At 40.8% G+C, this 19791-nt stretch overlaps 1 protein-coding gene across 1 annotated transcript; it reads right to left on the bottom strand.

Moving 5' to 3' along the window:
- Positions 1 to 73: 73 nt before the first annotated feature.
- LMLN (leishmanolysin like peptidase) lies at positions 74 to 19040 on the bottom strand. The gene is made up of 17 exons (XM_065671380.1): positions 18616 to 19040; positions 18207 to 18304; positions 18075 to 18105; positions 17493 to 17575; positions 16922 to 17039; positions 15871 to 16049; positions 15222 to 15327; positions 14874 to 14968; positions 13883 to 14000; positions 12554 to 12661; positions 10802 to 10878; positions 10050 to 10160; positions 9171 to 9303; positions 8428 to 8587; positions 7703 to 7833; positions 6723 to 6933; positions 74 to 3652 (listed from the first exon to the last, which is right to left on the bottom strand). The coding sequence occupies exons 1-17, from the start codon at positions 18787 to 18789 to the stop codon at positions 3558 to 3560; spliced, it is 2028 nt and encodes a 675-aa protein (XP_065527452.1). The 5' UTR covers positions 18790 to 19040; the 3' UTR covers positions 74 to 3557.
- Between the last annotated feature and the right edge of the window lie 751 nt (positions 19041 to 19791).

Genomic DNA, 19791 nt, shown 5'->3' with positions numbered 1-19791 from the left:
TGCAATAATAGTCATTTATTGTGTTTATTTCTGTGGTTAATAACTGTCAGCTCAAAGGAAAGCACAAGAAGAATCAATTTTCTAAAGACATTTTATTGATGAACATTTTTTCCTTCTCTTGAATGATATACTTTTCTTAAACAGTAAAATAAGGAAATTTTTACTCCATAAATAACAAAAAATCAGCCCTTATATCTCAATCCCATCAAAATCTATGTAAAATAGTTTGTTCTGTATTTACATTCTGTACTAAAATAGGAAACACATGTTCAAGGTCAGCCAGTTCTCTCACAACAGTTGTTTTATCTCCAAGGTAAGCTTCACATTAAAAAGGCAACATTTGTGTTTTGGAAGTCTGGTAGTATAAGATCACATATTCAGCTTACAAATAGACCCAAATCCTGAAGACTGTTACATCTTGCAGGGGAAAGACCGTGACCTGCTCAGCCGGCTGAAAGTCACACCTAGGAAGTTCTCTGTAATTAACCTACATGCAAAGTCGTGACAGTCTCCCAAGATCTCAGCTTGGTTCAAGAGCAATGGGTTTCCATCTTTTCAGTGTGATTTTACTTGCTGCATGTTCCTCATCATAATTATTTGAAACGTTAGAAAAACATCTTCCTAAAATATGACTTGCCTTGACTTCTAATTGAGCCACTACAGATTGGAACTACGAGGGTAAAGAAGAAAGACTGCCAATTTACTTCCATAAGCAAACACAGAGCTAACCTGTGGGCATTACACGCTGAACATGTTTCTGCTACAGACAAGGTAACTCTCTCACCTCTGAGCACCATCTCCAGGGCTCCTGCTGCCCCACCTGCACTGGTGAACACACAAAGGAGTGTTTGGGCTGTATTTCAGAGTTTTCACACATCAGAGATGCATTAGGATGGACTTGCCACAATAGGGGTCAGGACACCTAAAGTAGCTGCCTCAAGCTTTGTATTTATTCAAAGCCAATATCGGCTTTTACAGGGCAAACTATGCTTAAGGCTACATAACTGATTAGTTTAAGCTACAGTTGTAGCTGTCTTCTACAGTCAGAAATGGCTTATGCTTCCTACTGTATGTATTTTGCTCTTAAAAACCTGAGATGTGTTTTTACTTCATTGTAAGATTTGGAAGTTCACAGCAGTCTACAAGTTTAAGTCAAACAGAACTGAGGTAGTCAGTTTTACTCAAATACGCTTTTTTGACAGTCACCAATTCATTCTCACTTTAACTTGAACTCAACACATCTCTTGGCAGTTCCAACACGGCTACAGCTGCTATTGCACTGACAGGACAGAACGCGTTGGATTTTGCTGGCTAAAACACCTTCCTTGCCCGACTTCCCAAAGCCACATCCAGTTCTGCAGTTCACAGCCAGTTGAAGGGCTGCACATCAAAGAATTTATGACTGATATTTCAGATTATTAAGGCAGTAACAGTTTTACTTCACGGATGCAGCTACTCAGCTAAGCCAGGTGAACCTGACTACAAGAGCTCTAACAGGCAGGCAGGTTTTCCCCTGTGGGTGCAACACCCTACAGCCTTTTTCTTTAGAGCATGCATACAATTCAGAAGTAGGTGAGCAATGAGTTTTTGAACCATCTCCCAGTAACTCTCATGAAGAGAGAATAAAAGAAAAACCCTCAAGATAAACAACTGTGTTGAAGACAAAAAAAATTCAATTAAATATGACAAATTTCACACTTACACAGACAGAAGACCAGCATATCAAATACCGAGCACAATAAATTAACATCAGTAAAAAAGTTTAACAGTTATAAAGTTAACCAGAAAGTTCAGACAGTGCAAATATTTCACAGTAAGAAAAAATAACCAATAATTTCTTTTCAAGTATCAAAAGCATTGTTTTGTCGAGGGACACCATTTAAACTGTATTATTGCACAACAGACAAAAAAATACAACATCAACCTCTGGGACCCAAGATGTATTCTCAAACCTTTCTGTTTTCTAGGAATCAATTGACACTGACTGCTGATTGTGCATATATTAAAATAATCAGTGTTCACTTATTAATCTGAGTGTTTCTTAATTGGAATTTGTACATATTTAAAGCATTTCTAATTTGTATTGCTTCTCAGAAACACCTACTTAAGGCTAGCCTAGGCCTTGTGTAATTCAAAGCAAACTTAACCTGCAGTTAAGAAGGGGAACTAGCCCAGTGCAAGGTACTCCCTTGACTGTGATGCCTTCAGACAGTTTTAGGTTGCAGCTTACCCACCTCAGTGGTGTTGTAAGGGTTTCTTTAAATAAAAAACCCGAACAGGATTATTTGCTATACATTATAGAGTCAGAAAACAAATACAAACGTCCTCACAAGTGTTCTATAGAGCAGCTGTCCTTAGGTAGACAGATTTTGCTCCTTTCCTTCCTCTTACATATTTTGTCCATCAAGTGATTAACTTTGTACCAAGCTGTGCCCCCATGTGGTTCAAAACGTCCAATTCTCAGCTTCTTACAAATATCCATCCATAGTATTTGTATGTCCAAGAGAAAAAGTGGAGGAAAAAAAAAAGCTAAAGACATATTTCTTTACATATGCGATGCCATTTTTGGTTTAGAGAACTCACATGGTCCTGTAAGATTATAGCTGCCATTGCTACTCGTTTGCCCTTGAACAAAAAGAACAGCTGCGCTGATGTTCATACTACTTAAAAGAATGCCATTATTTAAGAAACAAACCAACAAAATGAAAAGCAATCAGAAATCCGACCCCAATTTTACAGATTGGGTGTCAGTACTGAAATGCCTTTGCCTAGCAAGAGAATATTCAAACATCTGATGTATTCGATTTCACAGTAGAACTGGCACATACTAAACGAGAATGGGATTTCCAGAGTTGTCTTGGTTACCAGTCTGAAATTCTGCTTTGTGCACCTAGGAAGGTTTAAGTGAACCCCAAGAATTAGTCACTTCACTGCAAACTAGTATGAATTCTGAGAAGCCTCAAGGCTGCAGTTGTGGGGCAGTTGCCAACCACCGGTCCACTCTATTAAATTATTTCTTCTCCCCATAATTTGTGGGAATTGGCAAAACCACAAAATAAATCCCCACACCTATTCGGGCCTGGGTTATTAGCAGTGGTGACAACTGATTTTTACATGGCTTTTGACTGAACCACTGAGGTATATTTCTAGTTGAAGATGCTTTGCTGCCAGTCACACAGAGGTCATAACAAAAAAACCAAACTCTCAGTTCTGTAACGGAAGAGTTCTTGTTTCAAATCTTGACCGAATTGCCAGGTAGTGTAATGCAGTTGGCATAGTGCATCTCGTTACTGCCTCAAAAAAAAGGTAAGTCAAAGGTTGCAATCCAGGAAAATACTGGCACTTATTGAGATGACAAGGTAAATTTTTCTCCTCTCAGACTCTGTCTGCTTTTGTGAGCACCTCCATGACTACTGTCTGCACCGATACTTGCCAGGAGAGATGAGTTTCAGCAGAAGACAGCTGCCTGCAGAGACAAAAAAACTCCATGCTCCATAATAAGGAGTGCAACATGATGGTGTATCATCTTGGAAGAGCTTCTTGCCCCATGCTTAACTCTAAGCGCAGAGAAACAGTCCTGTTAGCAGGGGAATTAAATTAGCCATCAACAGCCAAAGGGTTACAACCAGGCCAGATGAGCAGGAGCATAAGTCTAAAACAAAAAAAACCCACAGTAAAACTTATAAATGTTATATTTAAAAAGATGATAAAATAACAAAGAGAACACTAAAAACCATCAAAAAGCAAAACCATATTTGTGGTAATCTGCACTGATTTATTCTAGCTTTCAAGGCTGGAACTCAAACCAGCCAAACAACATGATTATTCCCTTCATAATTAAATAAATTTCTGCATTCATTCACTAATAGCAATTAGGAGAAGAAATGAGAAAAATTTATGGGTGTGGCAAGGGAAGAGCAGGAAGTTCCCTACGGCATGAATGGGGAGAAGCAATATTTCAAAACCATAGACTCTCAAAAGACCATTTTATTAATGCTTCTGATCTGTATGGCTGTAAGTCATGTAAGTACCCAAGCCACAAAACCAGCAAGCTGAAGTGAGGGATAAAATAGGGGAGGAGGAAACCCCAATACATGAATCAGGGAGTCTGTCCATATGGTAAGTAATCCACACAGCCATGAGGCTTAAGAAAACCATGGACACACATGTAAACTTGAACAGATAAAAAATATATATATGTAAAGATTTATATATATATATATACACACACACACATATATATAAGGCCCAGTTAGAATTAAAGTTGTCTGGGGATGTGAAAGATAACAGGAAGGGATTCTATAATTGCATTGCAAATAAAAGACAGACTAGGGACAATGTGGGCCCTCTCCGGAAGCTTTCAGGAGAACTGGCTACCCTGGATTTGGAGAAGGATGAGGTTCTGAATGACTTCTTTGCCTCGGTCTTCACTGACAAAGGCTCTGACTGCACCGCCCAAGTCCTGGAAGGCAGACACAGGGACTGTGAGAATGAAGACCCCGGGCCCACTGTAGGAGAGGATCTGGTTTGAGACCATCTTAAAAATCTGTACGCACACAAGTCCATGGGACCTGATGAAATCCATCTGCAGGTCCCGAAGGAGCTGGCGAATGAAGTTGCTAAGCCACTGGCCATCGTATTTGAAAAATCATGGCAGTCAGGTGAAGTTCCCAATGACTGGAAAAGGGAAATATAACCCCCATTTTCAAGAAGGGGAAAATGGATGACCCAGGGAACTACAGACCAGTCAGTCTCACCTCTGTGCCTGACAAAATCTTGGAGCACATTCTCCTGGATGGCATGCTAAGGCACACGAAAAACAACAAGGTGCTTGGTGACAGCCAGCATGGCTTCACTAAGGGGAAATCCTGCCTGACCAATTTGGTGGCCTTTTATGATGGGGCTACGGAACCGATGGACAGGGGTAGAGCAGTTGATGTCATCTACCTGGACTTGTGCAAAGTGTTTGACACTGTCCCACACAACATCCTTGTCTCTAAATTGGAGAGATATCGATTTGATGGATGGACCACTCAGTGGATAGAGAACTGACTGGATGGCTGCATGCAAAGAGTTGTGGTCAATGGCTCAGTGTCCGGCTGGAGACCGGTAACGAGTGGTGTCCCTCAGGGATCGGTGTTGGGATCGGTGTTGGGACCGGTCTTGTTCAACATCTTTGTCAGTGACATGGACAGTGGGATTGAGTGCACCCTCAGCAAGTTTGCTGATGACACCAAGCTGTGTGGTTCAGTTGATAAGCCGGAGGGAAGGGATGCCATCCAGAAGGACCCTGACATGCTTGTTAGGTGGGCTGATGCCCACCTTATGAAGTTCAACCATGACAAGTGCAAGGTCCTACGCCCGGGTCGGAGCAATCCCAGGCACAGCTACAGGTTGGGCAGAGAAGAGATTCAGAGCAGCCCTGCAGAGAAGGACTTGGGGGTATTGCTCGATGAAAAAATGAACATGAGCCAGCTTCAGTGTGCGCTCGCAACCCAGAAAGCCAACCGTATCCCGGGCTGCATCAAAAGGAGCGTGACCAGCAGGTCAAAAGAGGTGATCCTGCCCCTCTACTCTGCTCTTGTGAGACCTCACCTGGAGTATTGTGTGCAGTTCTGGTGTCCTCAACATCAAAAGGACATGGAACTGTTGGAACAAGTCCAGAGGAGGGCCACGAGGATGATCAGGGGACTGGAGCACCTCTTGTATGAAGACAGGCTGAGAAAGTTGGGGCTGTTCAGCCTGGAGAAGAAAAGGCTGCATGGAGACCTCATAGCAGCCTTCCAGTATCTGAAGGGGGCTATAGGGATGCTGCGGAGGGACTCTTCATTAGGTACTGTAAGGGATAATTGGTTCAAACTTAAACAGGAGAAGTTTAGATTGGATAGAAGAATGAAGTCCTTTACTGCGAGGGGTGTGAGGCACTGGAATGGGTTGCCCAGGGAAGTTGTGAATACTCCATCATTCAATGTGGTGTTCAAGGCCAGGTTGGACAGAGCCTTGGGTGTCATGGTTTAGTGTGAGGTGTCTCTGCCCACGGCAGGGGTGTTGGAATTAGGTGATTTTAAGGTCCTTCCCAACCCTAACTATTCTATCATTCTATGACTCTGTGTGTGTGTGTGTGTGTGTGTGTGTGTGTGTGTGTGAGACAGAAACACCAAGCATGACTTCAAACAGATGCTAAGAGATGTGAATCGCCTAGGTTACTGTTTTCTCATTCTAAAATCTAACCTACAGGCCTCAAGTCAAGCTTTTTTCCTCCACCAAAAAATTAAACTGACAAATCTTTCATGTTCTGGGATTACAGTTCTGGGTTTACAGCATTAACATTGTCAGTGGGAAGTTATACAAGTGAGAACTCACCTTCCAGCAAGGTGTTAATTTTGAAGGTTATGATAATGATATGGCCTTCCAAAACCAGCTCAGATTTTCTGGTGACTTGCTAGGCTAAAGCTGGATTTCTGTGATGACTACCAGAAGGAGACATGACATGAAGTAGTTACGTTTCAGACACATTTCTCTTACGTTAACCACTAACTTGCACAGCTACACAGCAAGAAGCAGGATGCCTTTGCCTTCTCCCTTTAAGTCCTGTATCTAGGATCTTAGAACAGCCAGGCCACGGCTCTCCTTTCCTGCTCCCTGACAGTCAGAGCTGACACAAACCCTTAGAGTTTTCAGACATTTAATATAGTTTCACTTCAGCAAATAAGGCAACTTACCGATTGGTGCAATTCTTGTTAAATTAGAAGCTGGAGGATCTCGCTCTGGGGGACAGGAGTCACAGAAGTCTGAACAAGCTGGACAAATCAGATTCCCAACGTGTATCCAGCCATTCATCTGAATGCTCACAGTTAACACCTGACCTGAGCGGCTGCACAAGTACGCCGTGTCCTTGACCCACACATGCAGCCCTTGTGGAGAACAAGAAACCTTAAAATAAAAGAATGAAAGTCAAGTCTGGATTATGATTTCTCTGAAAAATGTTCTGCGGGTTGGAGGCTCTTTCAGTAAGTTAGTATCACATTCAGTAAACACTTGGTTTTATAGAGCATAGATTAACTGCAAGTGTTTTAATGCATTCAGAGCAAATATTTGGTTCAAGGAGGTATTAAAGGACTGACTGTACTCTTTCTGCAATTATGCAGCTCACCAACTGAGAACCAGAGTAAGATCCAGCTTCTGCCAATGACTACTTTTTTAGAGTTGTGCTGTTGTTGAAAGTGACACCTTTAGTAAGGTAGTCCTGAAGATAAGGAGGATAATGAAAAGTAAGTGACATGCACAGCACTTTCCACCTTTGAAAAATCAGAGGGACTAATTAACATTAAGCTTCAACAACAGAAGATTCCAGTGTAATTATTCCTACTTAGCTGCAGAGAAAGCGCCATACGGGTAAGACAGGTGAAGCCCCTAGCAAGGCTGGAAGTAACACACAAACCATGCCAGTGGTCACACATTTAACCTGATGCATGATCTAAACTACAGGTCTAAAATAATTAGAAGATAGTTATAAATAGAAGATAGATATAAAACACTTAGAAGATACTTATTTTCAAAGCATGTCATATAATCTAGTGATTAAAGGCAGAGAATAGAATGTACAGTGTCCAGGTGCAAAGTTCTAACTGTTATAGTCTGTATTTTATGCCAGACTTTTCCCTTTAGCATAATTAAAAAAAGAAAAAAAGGATAAATGTACTTGGTAACATCCACTACCCCAGTCAGGGTAACTGAGTTTCCTCCTGCACTGTTCCATGACAAAAGCAGATTTCTGAATCAGACACACAGAGTTTGGTCCATACTTCTCTGCACCATAGTTTTTGGTAGGATCTAAGGTAGAAAGAATATAGTAAATTGCAACTTACTAGGGGAACAGAAAATTCACATCAATTTAATATTCTATAATTAGTCAGTGTCTCCAAAGGCAATTTGAGGTTGGAATCTTCCAGACCATTAATCATTATCAATTTGGGAATTATACTGCCTTGAATATGAAGTGGGAAGAAACCCAAGCAAGCACTTTCCATCAGAACTATGTGCGTATGTTTGCCCCACAGAGAGTGCCAGCTGTGATTACTGGCTGGAGGGCAGAGGGTGTTTAGTTGGTTTTGAGACAATTGCACACCTAAGTAACATCCTACAGCATTCTGGAGCTCTGCAATATTGAGCATTCATGCACTATGCTAGGAGGCAAGCCTGTGACCTGGTAATTTGCAATGCTTCTTGCCTTGAGAAAAAACACACTTACATTGATGGAAGAGAATTATTTTTTCAGGAAGTTAAAAAAATAACCAACCAACCCACCCCCCCCACACGCCTTTTGTCTTATATTTGGATCATTTGGAGTTAATTTCTGTTCAGTTTGTCACTCCAGATTAACAAACATAGTCTCTTAAATACCATACTGAAGTCCTGAAAACTGACCTGGTTGGTTTTCAATTATTCTACAATCTGAGCTGCGTTGAAATTCGCCACTTAAATGCCAACTGAATTCTTGACTAAAGGGACAATAGTCAGCAATTTCTACTGAGCCACCATAATAAGGCAACTCTTCTGCTGGTACTCCATCAAGACTGTCAAAATACTGCAAAACAAAACAGGTAGTGAACAGTCTGTGCAAAGACAAGTGAACAACTTTTTTATATAGAATCAAGCGCTGCAGCTGTAACTACTCAGGAATGCTGTTAATAATAACTTACTATACCCATGAACCAGATGAGCCAGAAGTGTTTGAGAATAAATAATGCAGAAAGATTCACATTTGCATGTATCACCCCCCACCTCTTCCCCTGCCCCCCCACCCTTTGCAGTCATAGCATTCTCTGGCATGAAAAGAACAAATTTCTTAGCATGCAGTGACACAAAGCAGCAGACTGGGTGAAGAAAAAACTCTTAACAAAACATTCTGGGGTACTTACGCTGCACAGCAACATTTCCATCTGATATTTGGTTAAATGGCCAACTGATATCCTTATTGCTTTATTAAGATCACAAGGCTTCTTTTTCCAGCCTCCAGACTGCTTATAATAAGCTAAGCAGACATTTTTCACAATATCTACTCTGGTCTACTAGTTCAGAATTAAAAAAATGAAACAAATATAATCACCTGGCTGCAAAGCACAAGAATTAAACCAGTTTGTTACGTGGCAAAGCAAGATTCATTATACCTGATATTCCTGAGGTAACTGCTTTGGAAACTTCTGCAAGTTGCACACTGCTACTGCTCTTTGGTCCTGCCTGCAGGTTAACTGCAAAGGATTACTCCTCAAAGTGTCACAGTATGGACTGATTAATTGCCTCCTCAAAAAGAAAAGTCACATTAGATCAGTGTAACTGCTTATCATAATTTAACTAAGCAGCCTGTCAAGTCAGGCTGTTCCCGCTCTCCCCCACACTTGGTCAATCAGACACAAAAGCTCTCACTTCTTCTCTGGAGGCTAATTATTGTAATTTGTCTGGTTATGAGACCTTTCTAATTTGAAGAATATCAAGCCAAAGTTACAATGCACCTGTTTAATTTTAATGACATTGCTTTGTAAATTCTAAGGAAAAAAACCTAAAACATACAAGCAAAACAGGACACCACACAGCTGTGTCCTAGAAATTTACTAGTACTGTAACAAAGAAAGAAGAAAGGCTTTGTGTTGAAGATGCCTCTCAGAAGGCTTTGTTGTGAAGATGCCTGTCATCATCTTCTGTGGCTTTAAGTACAATCCAGTAACGCAAAATTACATGGGCCGCATTCCCAATTAACAGGGACAAAATAAGAAAGCAAACACTTCCAGATTAAGTCCCTCTTTCCTCTCTAAAGCATAGCCCTCAAAGTGTAGAATGTGCTTACACTACAAGATGTTTGGCTCTGCATTTATTGTGTAGGATACTTCTGCTCTTAATACATTTTGTGTGCTCCTTCTTGGGTGCACTCTGAAAGTACTTATGAGGGCATTCCTTGTTAATCTGCCTCTACTTCTTTTTACCGAGTTGCATGTGAAGGACAAATGTAAACAAGCATCAGAGTTTTGTCTTTAAAAAGACTGTATTCTTACTTCTGTCTCTTTTGGTCAATCCAGAATTTACAGCTCTTCATCACAAAGTCACAGCCTTTATTGCGTCCCCAATCTAATTTCTCTGCCATGCTGTAATTTGCTTTATACCAGCTGCAAAGGTATTTTGAAATGAGAACACAGTTACTTAAAAAAAAAAATCAGTGTTCTGATTAATAAAACAACAGTTCAAAGAACTTCAAACTATGCCTTAAGGTCTTCAAATGAAGAAAAAAAAAAAAAAAAGGAAGCTGCATCCCCTTCTGCCTATAACAAAATATATTGCAATTTCACAATTTTTCAAGTCACAATGAATTAAAAGAAATTTGCATTGCTTGCTTCTTCAACAGCAATGCATCGTGATCTTCAAAGGAATATTGCCTACAAGAAGATAAAAATTTTGACAAATTCTGCTTTTGATCTGCAAGAAGAGTTGAAAAATTATTCTACAGGTTTTATAGATGCAACATAGAAGACATACTAAGAAAAAAGTAAACAGATATTACAAACAGTACTATGCATTGCAAACTAATCCAAATTTTAAAGGCTAGAGTAAGAATAAATGGGTTCTGAAATACATAAAGAAAAATGAACATACTAGGTTTACCTCCTTGTATAATGCAATGCTTATTACACCCATCATCTACTGTGTTGCAGTTTGATAAGCACAAGTTCATCCATTCCAAGTAAAATCAAGTACAAAGAAAAATCAAATAACCTCTTTCCAACCTCCCCCCATCCATATCAATTCTTACCCTGTATCTTCCATTAAGGCTAACGTGATCCTGGAAAAGACTCGATTCTGTGTATGGGATCCAGTCATTGCTTCATTCTGAAAGTCATCAGTTACTATTAGCAAGCCACTGAAAAGCCTTATTGCAAGAAAATGCTTCCTATGAACGATTTTATTTCCAGTCCCTTCTTACTATCAACAATCAAATTCCAGCCTCTTCCATAAAAGTGATTAAAGTGCAACTTCTTTCCCTACTCCACCCTACAAAGCTTTAGAATTCCAGAAGTCAGAAATATCATTCCAAATTCTGGCTAAATCTTATCCATGACCAACGTGTACTTGTTTTTCTCTAGGCAAAATAAAACTCTTCTCTCTTCTAGCATATTTATCAGCAGCAATCACACCAGGTCTTGTCTCCTTTTGGCAAGATGAAAGCCAAACTCATTTAATTTTCTTGTGCAAGACTGATCTTTACTTTCCGCACAATTTCTAGTAGTCCTTTTCAGCATAGCCCACATGACTCAAGAAATACAGCACTCCAAAAAAAGCTTTATTAGAGTGGCAGTTGAAATTTTCCACCTCTTTTATAAGCAAGCCCACGCCATCCTCAAAAGAGGAACTCCGGTCACCTTTTCCTAATTAGTTTCTTAAGCATCTTATAACTGGCAACTGTAACACCCATGTCTTTTTTCCTGCTCAGTCATTTCCATCTGATAAACTTCAGGCTTACAGCAAAAGTCACTCACCCTTAACTACAGAACTCCGGGATTTCTACTACTGAACTTCATCTCATTTCTATTATTTCTTCAAAACATGTAGTTTTCCAGCCTTTCCTCTCCATTACTGCGATTAGGAGGAGTTACCACTAGCAAACTTAGTAGTATCAAATTTGCTTTCTCCAATGATAACCTGATCAAGACCAAAACCAAACTATACCAGTTACTTTCCAGATACAAAGTTTCTCTGGAAAGATAGAAAGGAGGCTAGTAATAGTATCCTATTACTATGTCAATCCTATCCAGCCCTTAGAATTATCCTCATTCTAACGGCAGACTTTCCATTTGGCTTTAAACTACTGTTCCACACTAAAGGTTACTGAAAAGCAGGAAAAGCTAACAATTTTGGCCTCAAGAAAAACCACATTTTTCAAGATTACTGCCAAAAAAAGTCTATGCTGAAGCATTACCTTCTTGTTTACTTCACTGCATATAACAGTAACTAGAAAGTGTATCCCTGCAAACACACTACAAAGTTATAAATGAAAATAAGCTTAAACGAATGAAAAGCGTTTTCAGGATGAAAAGCATTTCCTTGATCAGATAAGGTTCTGGAGTAGAGATAGCAAAAGCTAACCCCAGGGTACGTGAATAAAGATTAAGTCAAGATAATGAATAGACAGAACAACCAAATATTTGAGGCAGAGGGTGACAAAGTTGAAATTACTCAAAGGAATACCCCTTTTCCCTAAAAAAAAAAAAAAAAAGCATACTTTCTCAAAAAGGCAAATGGAAGACAAAAGTAAGCGAAATTAAGTCTTTCAGTAATCATCTTACCTCAAACTCATACTCTGAGACTTAGCAACAAGATAAGAAAATAGATTTATCTAGAAATGGGATGTTTAAGTATTTTTAGCTTAGTACTCTTTGTGATGTTTTCTGATGAAATTTGATACAACTGCTTTTCAAGGCTCCATTAGGTACCACTATAAACCTAAAAATAAAGGCAGAGGAACAGACGTTCCCACCCCCACCCCATCCCTAATATCAGCACTAACCTCCAACAATCTTTTTTCCCAGTGATTGAGCTCGGTACCCATGCCACCTTGATTTTCAAGCTCCATTCCCTCTAGAATTGGACAATTAAAATGTTTTCGAGCTTCTTCCTAGAAAGAAAACATTTCAGCTGAACGCTCATAATATTGAGATAGACACCCATATATAGTCCTCATGTTCTAGAATTCTCTCTTCAAAGTATTTTAGCATTTCTTTTTCTACCATCTTGATTTCCTCCAAGTATAAAAACACTTCTGCTGAGAAGCCGAGTAAGCCAGCAAGTAACCCAGCACCACATCTAACAATGTGTCTACTTATCTCCTGGAAATACATGACGAAAGTTTACAAGACTAAAACACCAATGGAATTAGCTGAGAATGGCATGCACTCACTTAAAAACATAAAAAAACTAAACAACCAAAAAAGCGAACAGCATAGGAACACTACCACCCTGCTTCTGCCAAATGTTTCAGATAAAAAACACGTTTCTACTTGGAACCTGTATGTGTCACCTAGTTTTGTATGGGGAAGTGTTTTCTGCAAGGTATCTGAAAACCTTCAGGGGCATCACAACAATGCTGTGGTTTCACAGTCAGGAGCCCAGCTACACTCTTGGTAGTGCCATTGAGGCACTACTCAAGAGCACCTTTAAATGCTCTGAAGAGTTTGTGCAGCATGGCCAATTTAAAAAACAGGGGTAACTACATCTGCTCTATATAGTAGGTTACATGTAAAACAAACAGGATTATTTGTGGCCAAATATGATTAACGTTGTAACTTGTTTCCAATCCAAGCATAGCTTAAGCATATGTTGTCTTGGAGGCGGGGGAAGCAAGACAGATTTCAAGAATACTTGAGGAATTTCTTTTTTAAATGTGACAAAACGTTCCCTGCATTATTTTGTAATCACTAAATTAGAAACAGATTAAAGCAGTGCTTTTAAAGAGAAAAGTAGAAAATAGGATGAACTTATAAAAGAGAAAAAGCGGTGACAACAGTATCTGTTAGGGCAACTAGATGGCTAAGCTTGTAGGAAAACATCTAAAAAGTAGGATTAAGGAATCTATTCAACATCAGTTTTTCTTAACCTTTTATAGCTTACCTCCCAGTCCCTTAATTGTCTCTTTACTATGTCAATTTACTTATTTCATGCCTTTGTCAACCATTTTCCACTTCACTTTTGAATCTTACCCTCTCAACTAATTATACTGTCAGGGAAAGCATATTCATTACTAGGTTATTACTTCCTAAAGGAGAAATATTTATGACTCAAGAATGTGATGGTAACCTTGGCATACAAAGTTTAAAAATTTAAGTTTATTCACACTTACTACTACACGAGGTGTTATCAGAAGATAAACAGTATGGCGCAGCATTTTTCCCCCACGTATGTCCCATAACCTCACTGCTTTATGAACGACTTTATTGCTCCACTGATACAAACCTAGACTGTAAGAACAACATTCTGGTTACACATCTTTCCCACAAATACATACTACTGAGCAAAGAATTATCTCTGTAAGAAACAGAATCATGAATAATTTCTGCACTTCCTCATGCTTTCCGAAGTTTAAATTTATTATGCAACATTTCTCCTTCGCAAGATATGCATTCATTATATGCACACGTCTGATTTAATAAGCCAAAGATTATGAAAAAGATACCTGTAGACTCAAGACGTATTCTGTGCAGTTACCAAAAAGTGCAAGGAACAAAATAACAATCCTCAGAAATGCTGTTATAAAAAAGGTGAACAAAATTCAAAGTTTTCTACCCTCCCACCTCCATAAATCGCTGGAACACTTCTACAGTATCAACTTAATGAGGAAAACAAAATGAATAACAATTGTTATTGAAGAAAAAATTTCTTCAGTAACAAGTCTGAAAAATCACACAATAGACTACACACATTCTGCAGCGTGTAGTCAGTTCTGCGTAATTATAAACCTTGACTGATATATGTCTTAAAAATGAACTGCACTGACATTAGACAGACTACAGAAAATACAAGTCTCAATTTAGTTAAGGTGTTCAGCAAGCATCAAACTTTAAGCATGGGTAGTTTTAATGCTTAACTTCAAGCCTCCTGATAAATGAAATACTGCCTTAGTTTGTAATATATGTGGATAATACAAGTGCTTACTGCTAATGTAAAGAAAGACTAAAAAAAAACAGCACACATGAATGTTTGAACATAATAAAGGGAAAAAATTCTAAAAATGGAATCAGGCTGAATTTTCAACAGGCAAAAATACATTCCAAAAAGGAAATGTGAAAATATCCTTCAATGGGAGTACAGAGAAGTCTCAAAAAATAAAATACCTTTCATTAAAAGGGGGGAGTCCATCCGCATATCTTGTTGTCAGAGGTTTTCCATCATCATTACGATAAAATGCAAACAGTCCAGCAGAGAAACCCTTGAAGTTGAAAACCAAGCACACAGAAACCTTTGGTAAGACATTCACATGCAAAGTCAAACACCATGAAAGAATTATCACACCCATCACAGATAAACTGGAAGTACCACATTTCAAGGCAGTTAACACAAATTGAAAGAGGCAAAGCAAGAGCTTTCCTCCACCAATCATCCTTCTCTGGCAACAAGCTGGAGGTACACGAGAAAGCAGGCACAGATTTCAGGGAAATACATTTTATAAAATCAACCCTTACCAGTGCATGGATAATCTCATGTTTCACTGTAGATAACATGCCAACGAACTCCTGAGCTTGTGTTGAAATCATATTTGGACACAAGTTAGCATATCCTGCTATTGGCCTGGAAGACAGTTTTAAAATTAAATTGTTTTCAGTAACATACTAGAAAATTCAAATGATACTCACTTGAAGAGGCAGAAGATTTAAAATAAAAATGAGTGCTTCCAAACAACTTCCCAGGTAATTTCTAAAATACCTGTTAACAATACAGCAACTGTGTTGCTGTCGGTTGAAATGGGGAGGGATCTCTATATTCAGTATTTGGCACAGGTGCTAGCCTGTGTAAGAGATCTGAATTTAGGTGAGGCAAACTATAGAGGTACAAAGTGTTACAATGACTACAACTGACATTCATTTCAACAGAAGCAGGATCTTGAGATAAAGTTTAGACAGAGGATTAGCTTTGACTTAAATGACTTTCAGCTTTGCAAGTTAAACACCACTTGATGGTTTTGTGGTTTTACATAAATACAGCACTTGTCTATTTCACTAACGACTTCTACTTTGCTGTATTATGCAACACAATTAAAACTCCACATCTAACCAATTTAAAACACTTGTAAGCTTAATTTAAAAAAGAGTTTGCAACACAGGGAATACTTGCCTGTCCATTTCAGCTTCCAGTTGGCAGTAGGCTGCATATGCAATGATGTTTTCATGGCCACACCTTTCGGTAGTGACAGCACTAACATAAAGTACAAAGTCAGCGTCTCGAACCCCTTCTTGGTCAGGTAAGCCGGTGGGCCCACAGTGCCATTCATTTTCACTGCACACCCTGCATTGCTTTGACAATGTTCAAATGGAACAATACAAATACTTCAGCAACAATCAAAATTTTGCATGACAAAATTCAATCAGTTTGAAGTCAAGAATAAATCCCATTGTAAGCAAGCAGAAATGAGAAAACTCCCTGCAAAGACCATCAATGAAACCAGAGCCAACTTTCAAATTACTAGCTCTTTTTACTTATTACACACCAGGAAGGTGGGAGCTTCTGAAGGAACAAAAAAAAAAAAAAGTTCCACAGAGCCAGATATCCCCAAAATAGCACCCTTTATTCACTACAAATTGAAAAATTCTTGGCTCACAGAAATAGTACACCTAAGTTGTAACTGCTTTTCACATGTAGTGTGGTACGTTTGTAATACTGTAGCTGAAACTTCAAGAGAAAGAAAGAAATCTACTGAACACATACTGTGGTTGAATTAAAAATTCATGCAAAAGAACAAGTCTGAAACATTTCCTGCACTGTACTGCTGGTTCAGAAGATAACCTCTTAAAATATGGTCTTGAAAAAAAAATAAATCAGAATTTATTATTAATTCTGGGAAAATTGGACAAATTACTCATGGACCAAGGTGAATTACAAAGTGAGTAGCAGTAATTCAACGAGCTTTGAATCTCATCCTCTTTGTACAGTTCACTGTAACACAGGCTTAGAGAACAGTAAACAGTCCAGTTCTACCTGACTTTTGGTTGAACAGAATAAGCTAAAGAAAATCCCACTAACTGAAGTTGTTCTATTCTGCCACTCAAATGTAGCGATCCCCCACAAAAAGGTCACTTCTGCACAGTTAGTAATATTAGCTTTTTTATTAATTTCCACAAACAATAATATTTCAAAGGTTAAGAAGTACTTGGATGGCTTAGCTTACCTGGAGATGTTTCACTGGAACTATAACTGGCCCACACCTTGTGTGGTCTGCACAGGCTCCTCGGCAGTATCTGTGAGGGTCCGCTTTCCTCCTTAAGTATTGGTTTGTGGCACACTGCCTTCAATAAAACATGAAAGACAGTCAGCACTGGTTTATTATTAAGCTGTAGAACAGTCTTACAGCACCCAACAGCACAACGAATACAGGTATTTAATGCAACTCCACAGTGAGAATTGTTAGTTACCCTGCTCTGGAAGATAATGCAGTTAGAGTATCCACATGTTTAAAGAGAGATTAGGAACAAGTTCATAAATAGAGGTATGTATAAAGGAAACCAGCAGCAGGTATACCCTTTAACAGCTCTGATACAACACATGGAGATGTTGACCATGGAAGGTAGGCAGATTTGTGTGTGCTCCCTAAATAGCATCTGCTACCACCACTGGGGCAGGTGGGTCACTGGTCTGATTCAGGAGGGCATTTCTTACACTGCTGTTCCCACTTCAAAGGCTATACAATGCAATGTTAAACATCAAATATAGCAAGGGATTTTCAACAAAGTTTCACATACCTGCTTAGTAATATAGTACCCGTGGATTTGCGCACTTGAAATGTCTTCTCCAAATAAGATATAGCTTGTGGAAAAAGTTTGCTCTGAATAGAACAAAAATAAGTCACCCAGCAGCAGTGCAGATATAGCTCACCTTAAAAGCATTAACTACCAAGTTATATGGTAGAGCAGAATAGCAAAAATCCAGACTTCCTAAGAAGTTTGACTGCTATAAATATATTTAGGAAATACTTTGTTTCAGTTCCAATATTCTGTTAATTCCAAATATTTCACTATTTTGTATTAGGATGGCAAAATAAGAACAGAACCAGCACTAACTTGAATGCACAGCTTCAAAGAGCATTCAAAAACTATATACATCCTGCCCACTGAAACCTTTACACCTTGGAATATAGCAAACACCTGTCAAACAACATTCAACAGAATACTGGAAGCATTTGAAATAGAGGCATCATCTGTACACAAAGCCTTAGTCTCCCAGACTAGAGGATATGAAATTGCTGGCATTCAAAGCCTTTAATTAAATTTGCACTAAGCTTAGCATCCATGTAACAAGCATGTACAAACAAAAATATGACATACCTTTATGAGGTGTCTTTTCTCAGGTAGCAAACTATTTTATAAACAAAACAAACAAGCTTTAGTTAATAGGATTTTAATTCTCAGATATGTGTGTGCGGGGGGGGGGGGGAATTGTCACAACACTATACTCACTCCTCAACACTTCTGTCGTAGGTGATGTTAATTCTAAGCTGCTGATCCACATTTCTCTTCAAGACATGATTTTCCTTTAGAGGGACTTGGTAGACAACCTGGCAGGGAGAGGACCAAGCCGCTGGAGGAGGCCAGCCACGCCGACGGGTGCTTCCGCTCCTCCTCACCTATGAGAGCACCTTTTTGTCGTCCCCCCCCCGCCTTCCTCCTCCCACACGGCCGGGACGGCCAGGCAGACCCCGCACCGCCCCCGCCACCCTCACCAGCGCTGCCACCAACCACACCGTAGGGGGGCCCAAGCGGCCAGACCCGCAGAGCTCTGCCCGCGCCGGGCGGGCGGGCGGGCGGGCACGGACCCCTCGTCCCCAGCCCCTCGCCGCAGCCTAAGGACCCCCCGCGGCGGCCCCACCTCCTCGCCGCTGGGCACCCGGTGGTGACAGGAGGAGGAAGAGGATGGAGAAAGGGCGGCGACACGGCCGCAGCCCAGAAGCGGCAGCAACAGCAGCGTGGCGGTAAAAGCTGCCAGCAGCGGCCGGCAGCAGCGGCACGGCCAGAGGCACCCATCGCCCGGCTCGGCGGCCATCTTCGACTGCCCTTCCGCCGCGTCGCCATGGAGGCAGCGCCGGTGGTGGTGGTCCCGGCCAATGGGCGAGCGGGGAGCACGGGAGAAGGCGGGGCGGAGGGGACTGACGCTCCTGATTGGGAGGAGCTCACCGAGGGGTGGGGCAGGGGCTGAGGTGAAGGTGACGGAGGGCGGCCGCCGCGGTGCAGTGTAGAGTAATGCGGCGTTGGCGGGGCAATACAGTGATGTGCGGCACGGCGCGGCACACAGTGCAATGCAATATAATGCAGTGCTCTGCAGTTGAGCCTCCTGCACAGTGGTGCAGGGCAACAGTGTGGTGCCCATGAGGCAAGGCAGTGCTGAGTGGTGGGTGGCAGTGTGGTTAGGGGCAGTGCGCCACTGTGCAGGGCAACACAGGGCGATGCAGAGCTGGGTGGCGCAATGCAGCGCCGTGCAGTCTGGTTGGATGCAGTGTGGCACAATGCACTGTTGTGGAGCGATCCAGTTGGGTCCATGCAGTGCTGAGGGGAGCGGTGCATCACGTTGCTGCAAGCCTTACAGAGCTTCAGTTGCCCTGCTGCTATTAAATGCCAGTTAGGGGCTTGGGAGCCAGGTGCCCAGCTCAGCAAGGCCCCTCATTCTCTCACCTAGACTGAGCTCCTTGGTCGCGGGGAATCCTGCACCTAGAGGAGTTTTCTCCAGGCTCTGAGTCTGAAATCCTACTGCTGGGAAGTAAAATCCTCTTGCAGCCAGCCCATTCCAGTACTCGAGTCTGGAGCTGAGATTTCAGTCTTCATATGTGATGCAGCCCTTTTCTCAGCCCTCAAACTCTGTACAAAGTATCCCTAAATTTCTAGTACAGAAACTAGTCAAGAAACTTGTAACACCACCAACAGGGATAACAATTGTCTGGGGTTGTGTAGTGCTTCATCTTGCAGCTCCTGCTGCGTTCCAAGGCATTCAATTATAATGAGGGCCATGCAAATAGAAGGTGGTGTGTCCTGGCTCACCCAGTAGCTCTGT

This window comes from Lathamus discolor, chromosome 3, assembly GCF_037157495.1.
Source record: "Lathamus discolor isolate bLatDis1 chromosome 3, bLatDis1.hap1, whole genome shotgun sequence".
Lineage (NCBI taxonomy): Eukaryota > Metazoa > Chordata > Aves > Psittaciformes > Psittacidae > Lathamus > Lathamus discolor.
The sequence above is the reverse complement of the archived record's forward strand: the minus strand, read 5'-3'. Positions and strand labels throughout refer to the sequence as shown.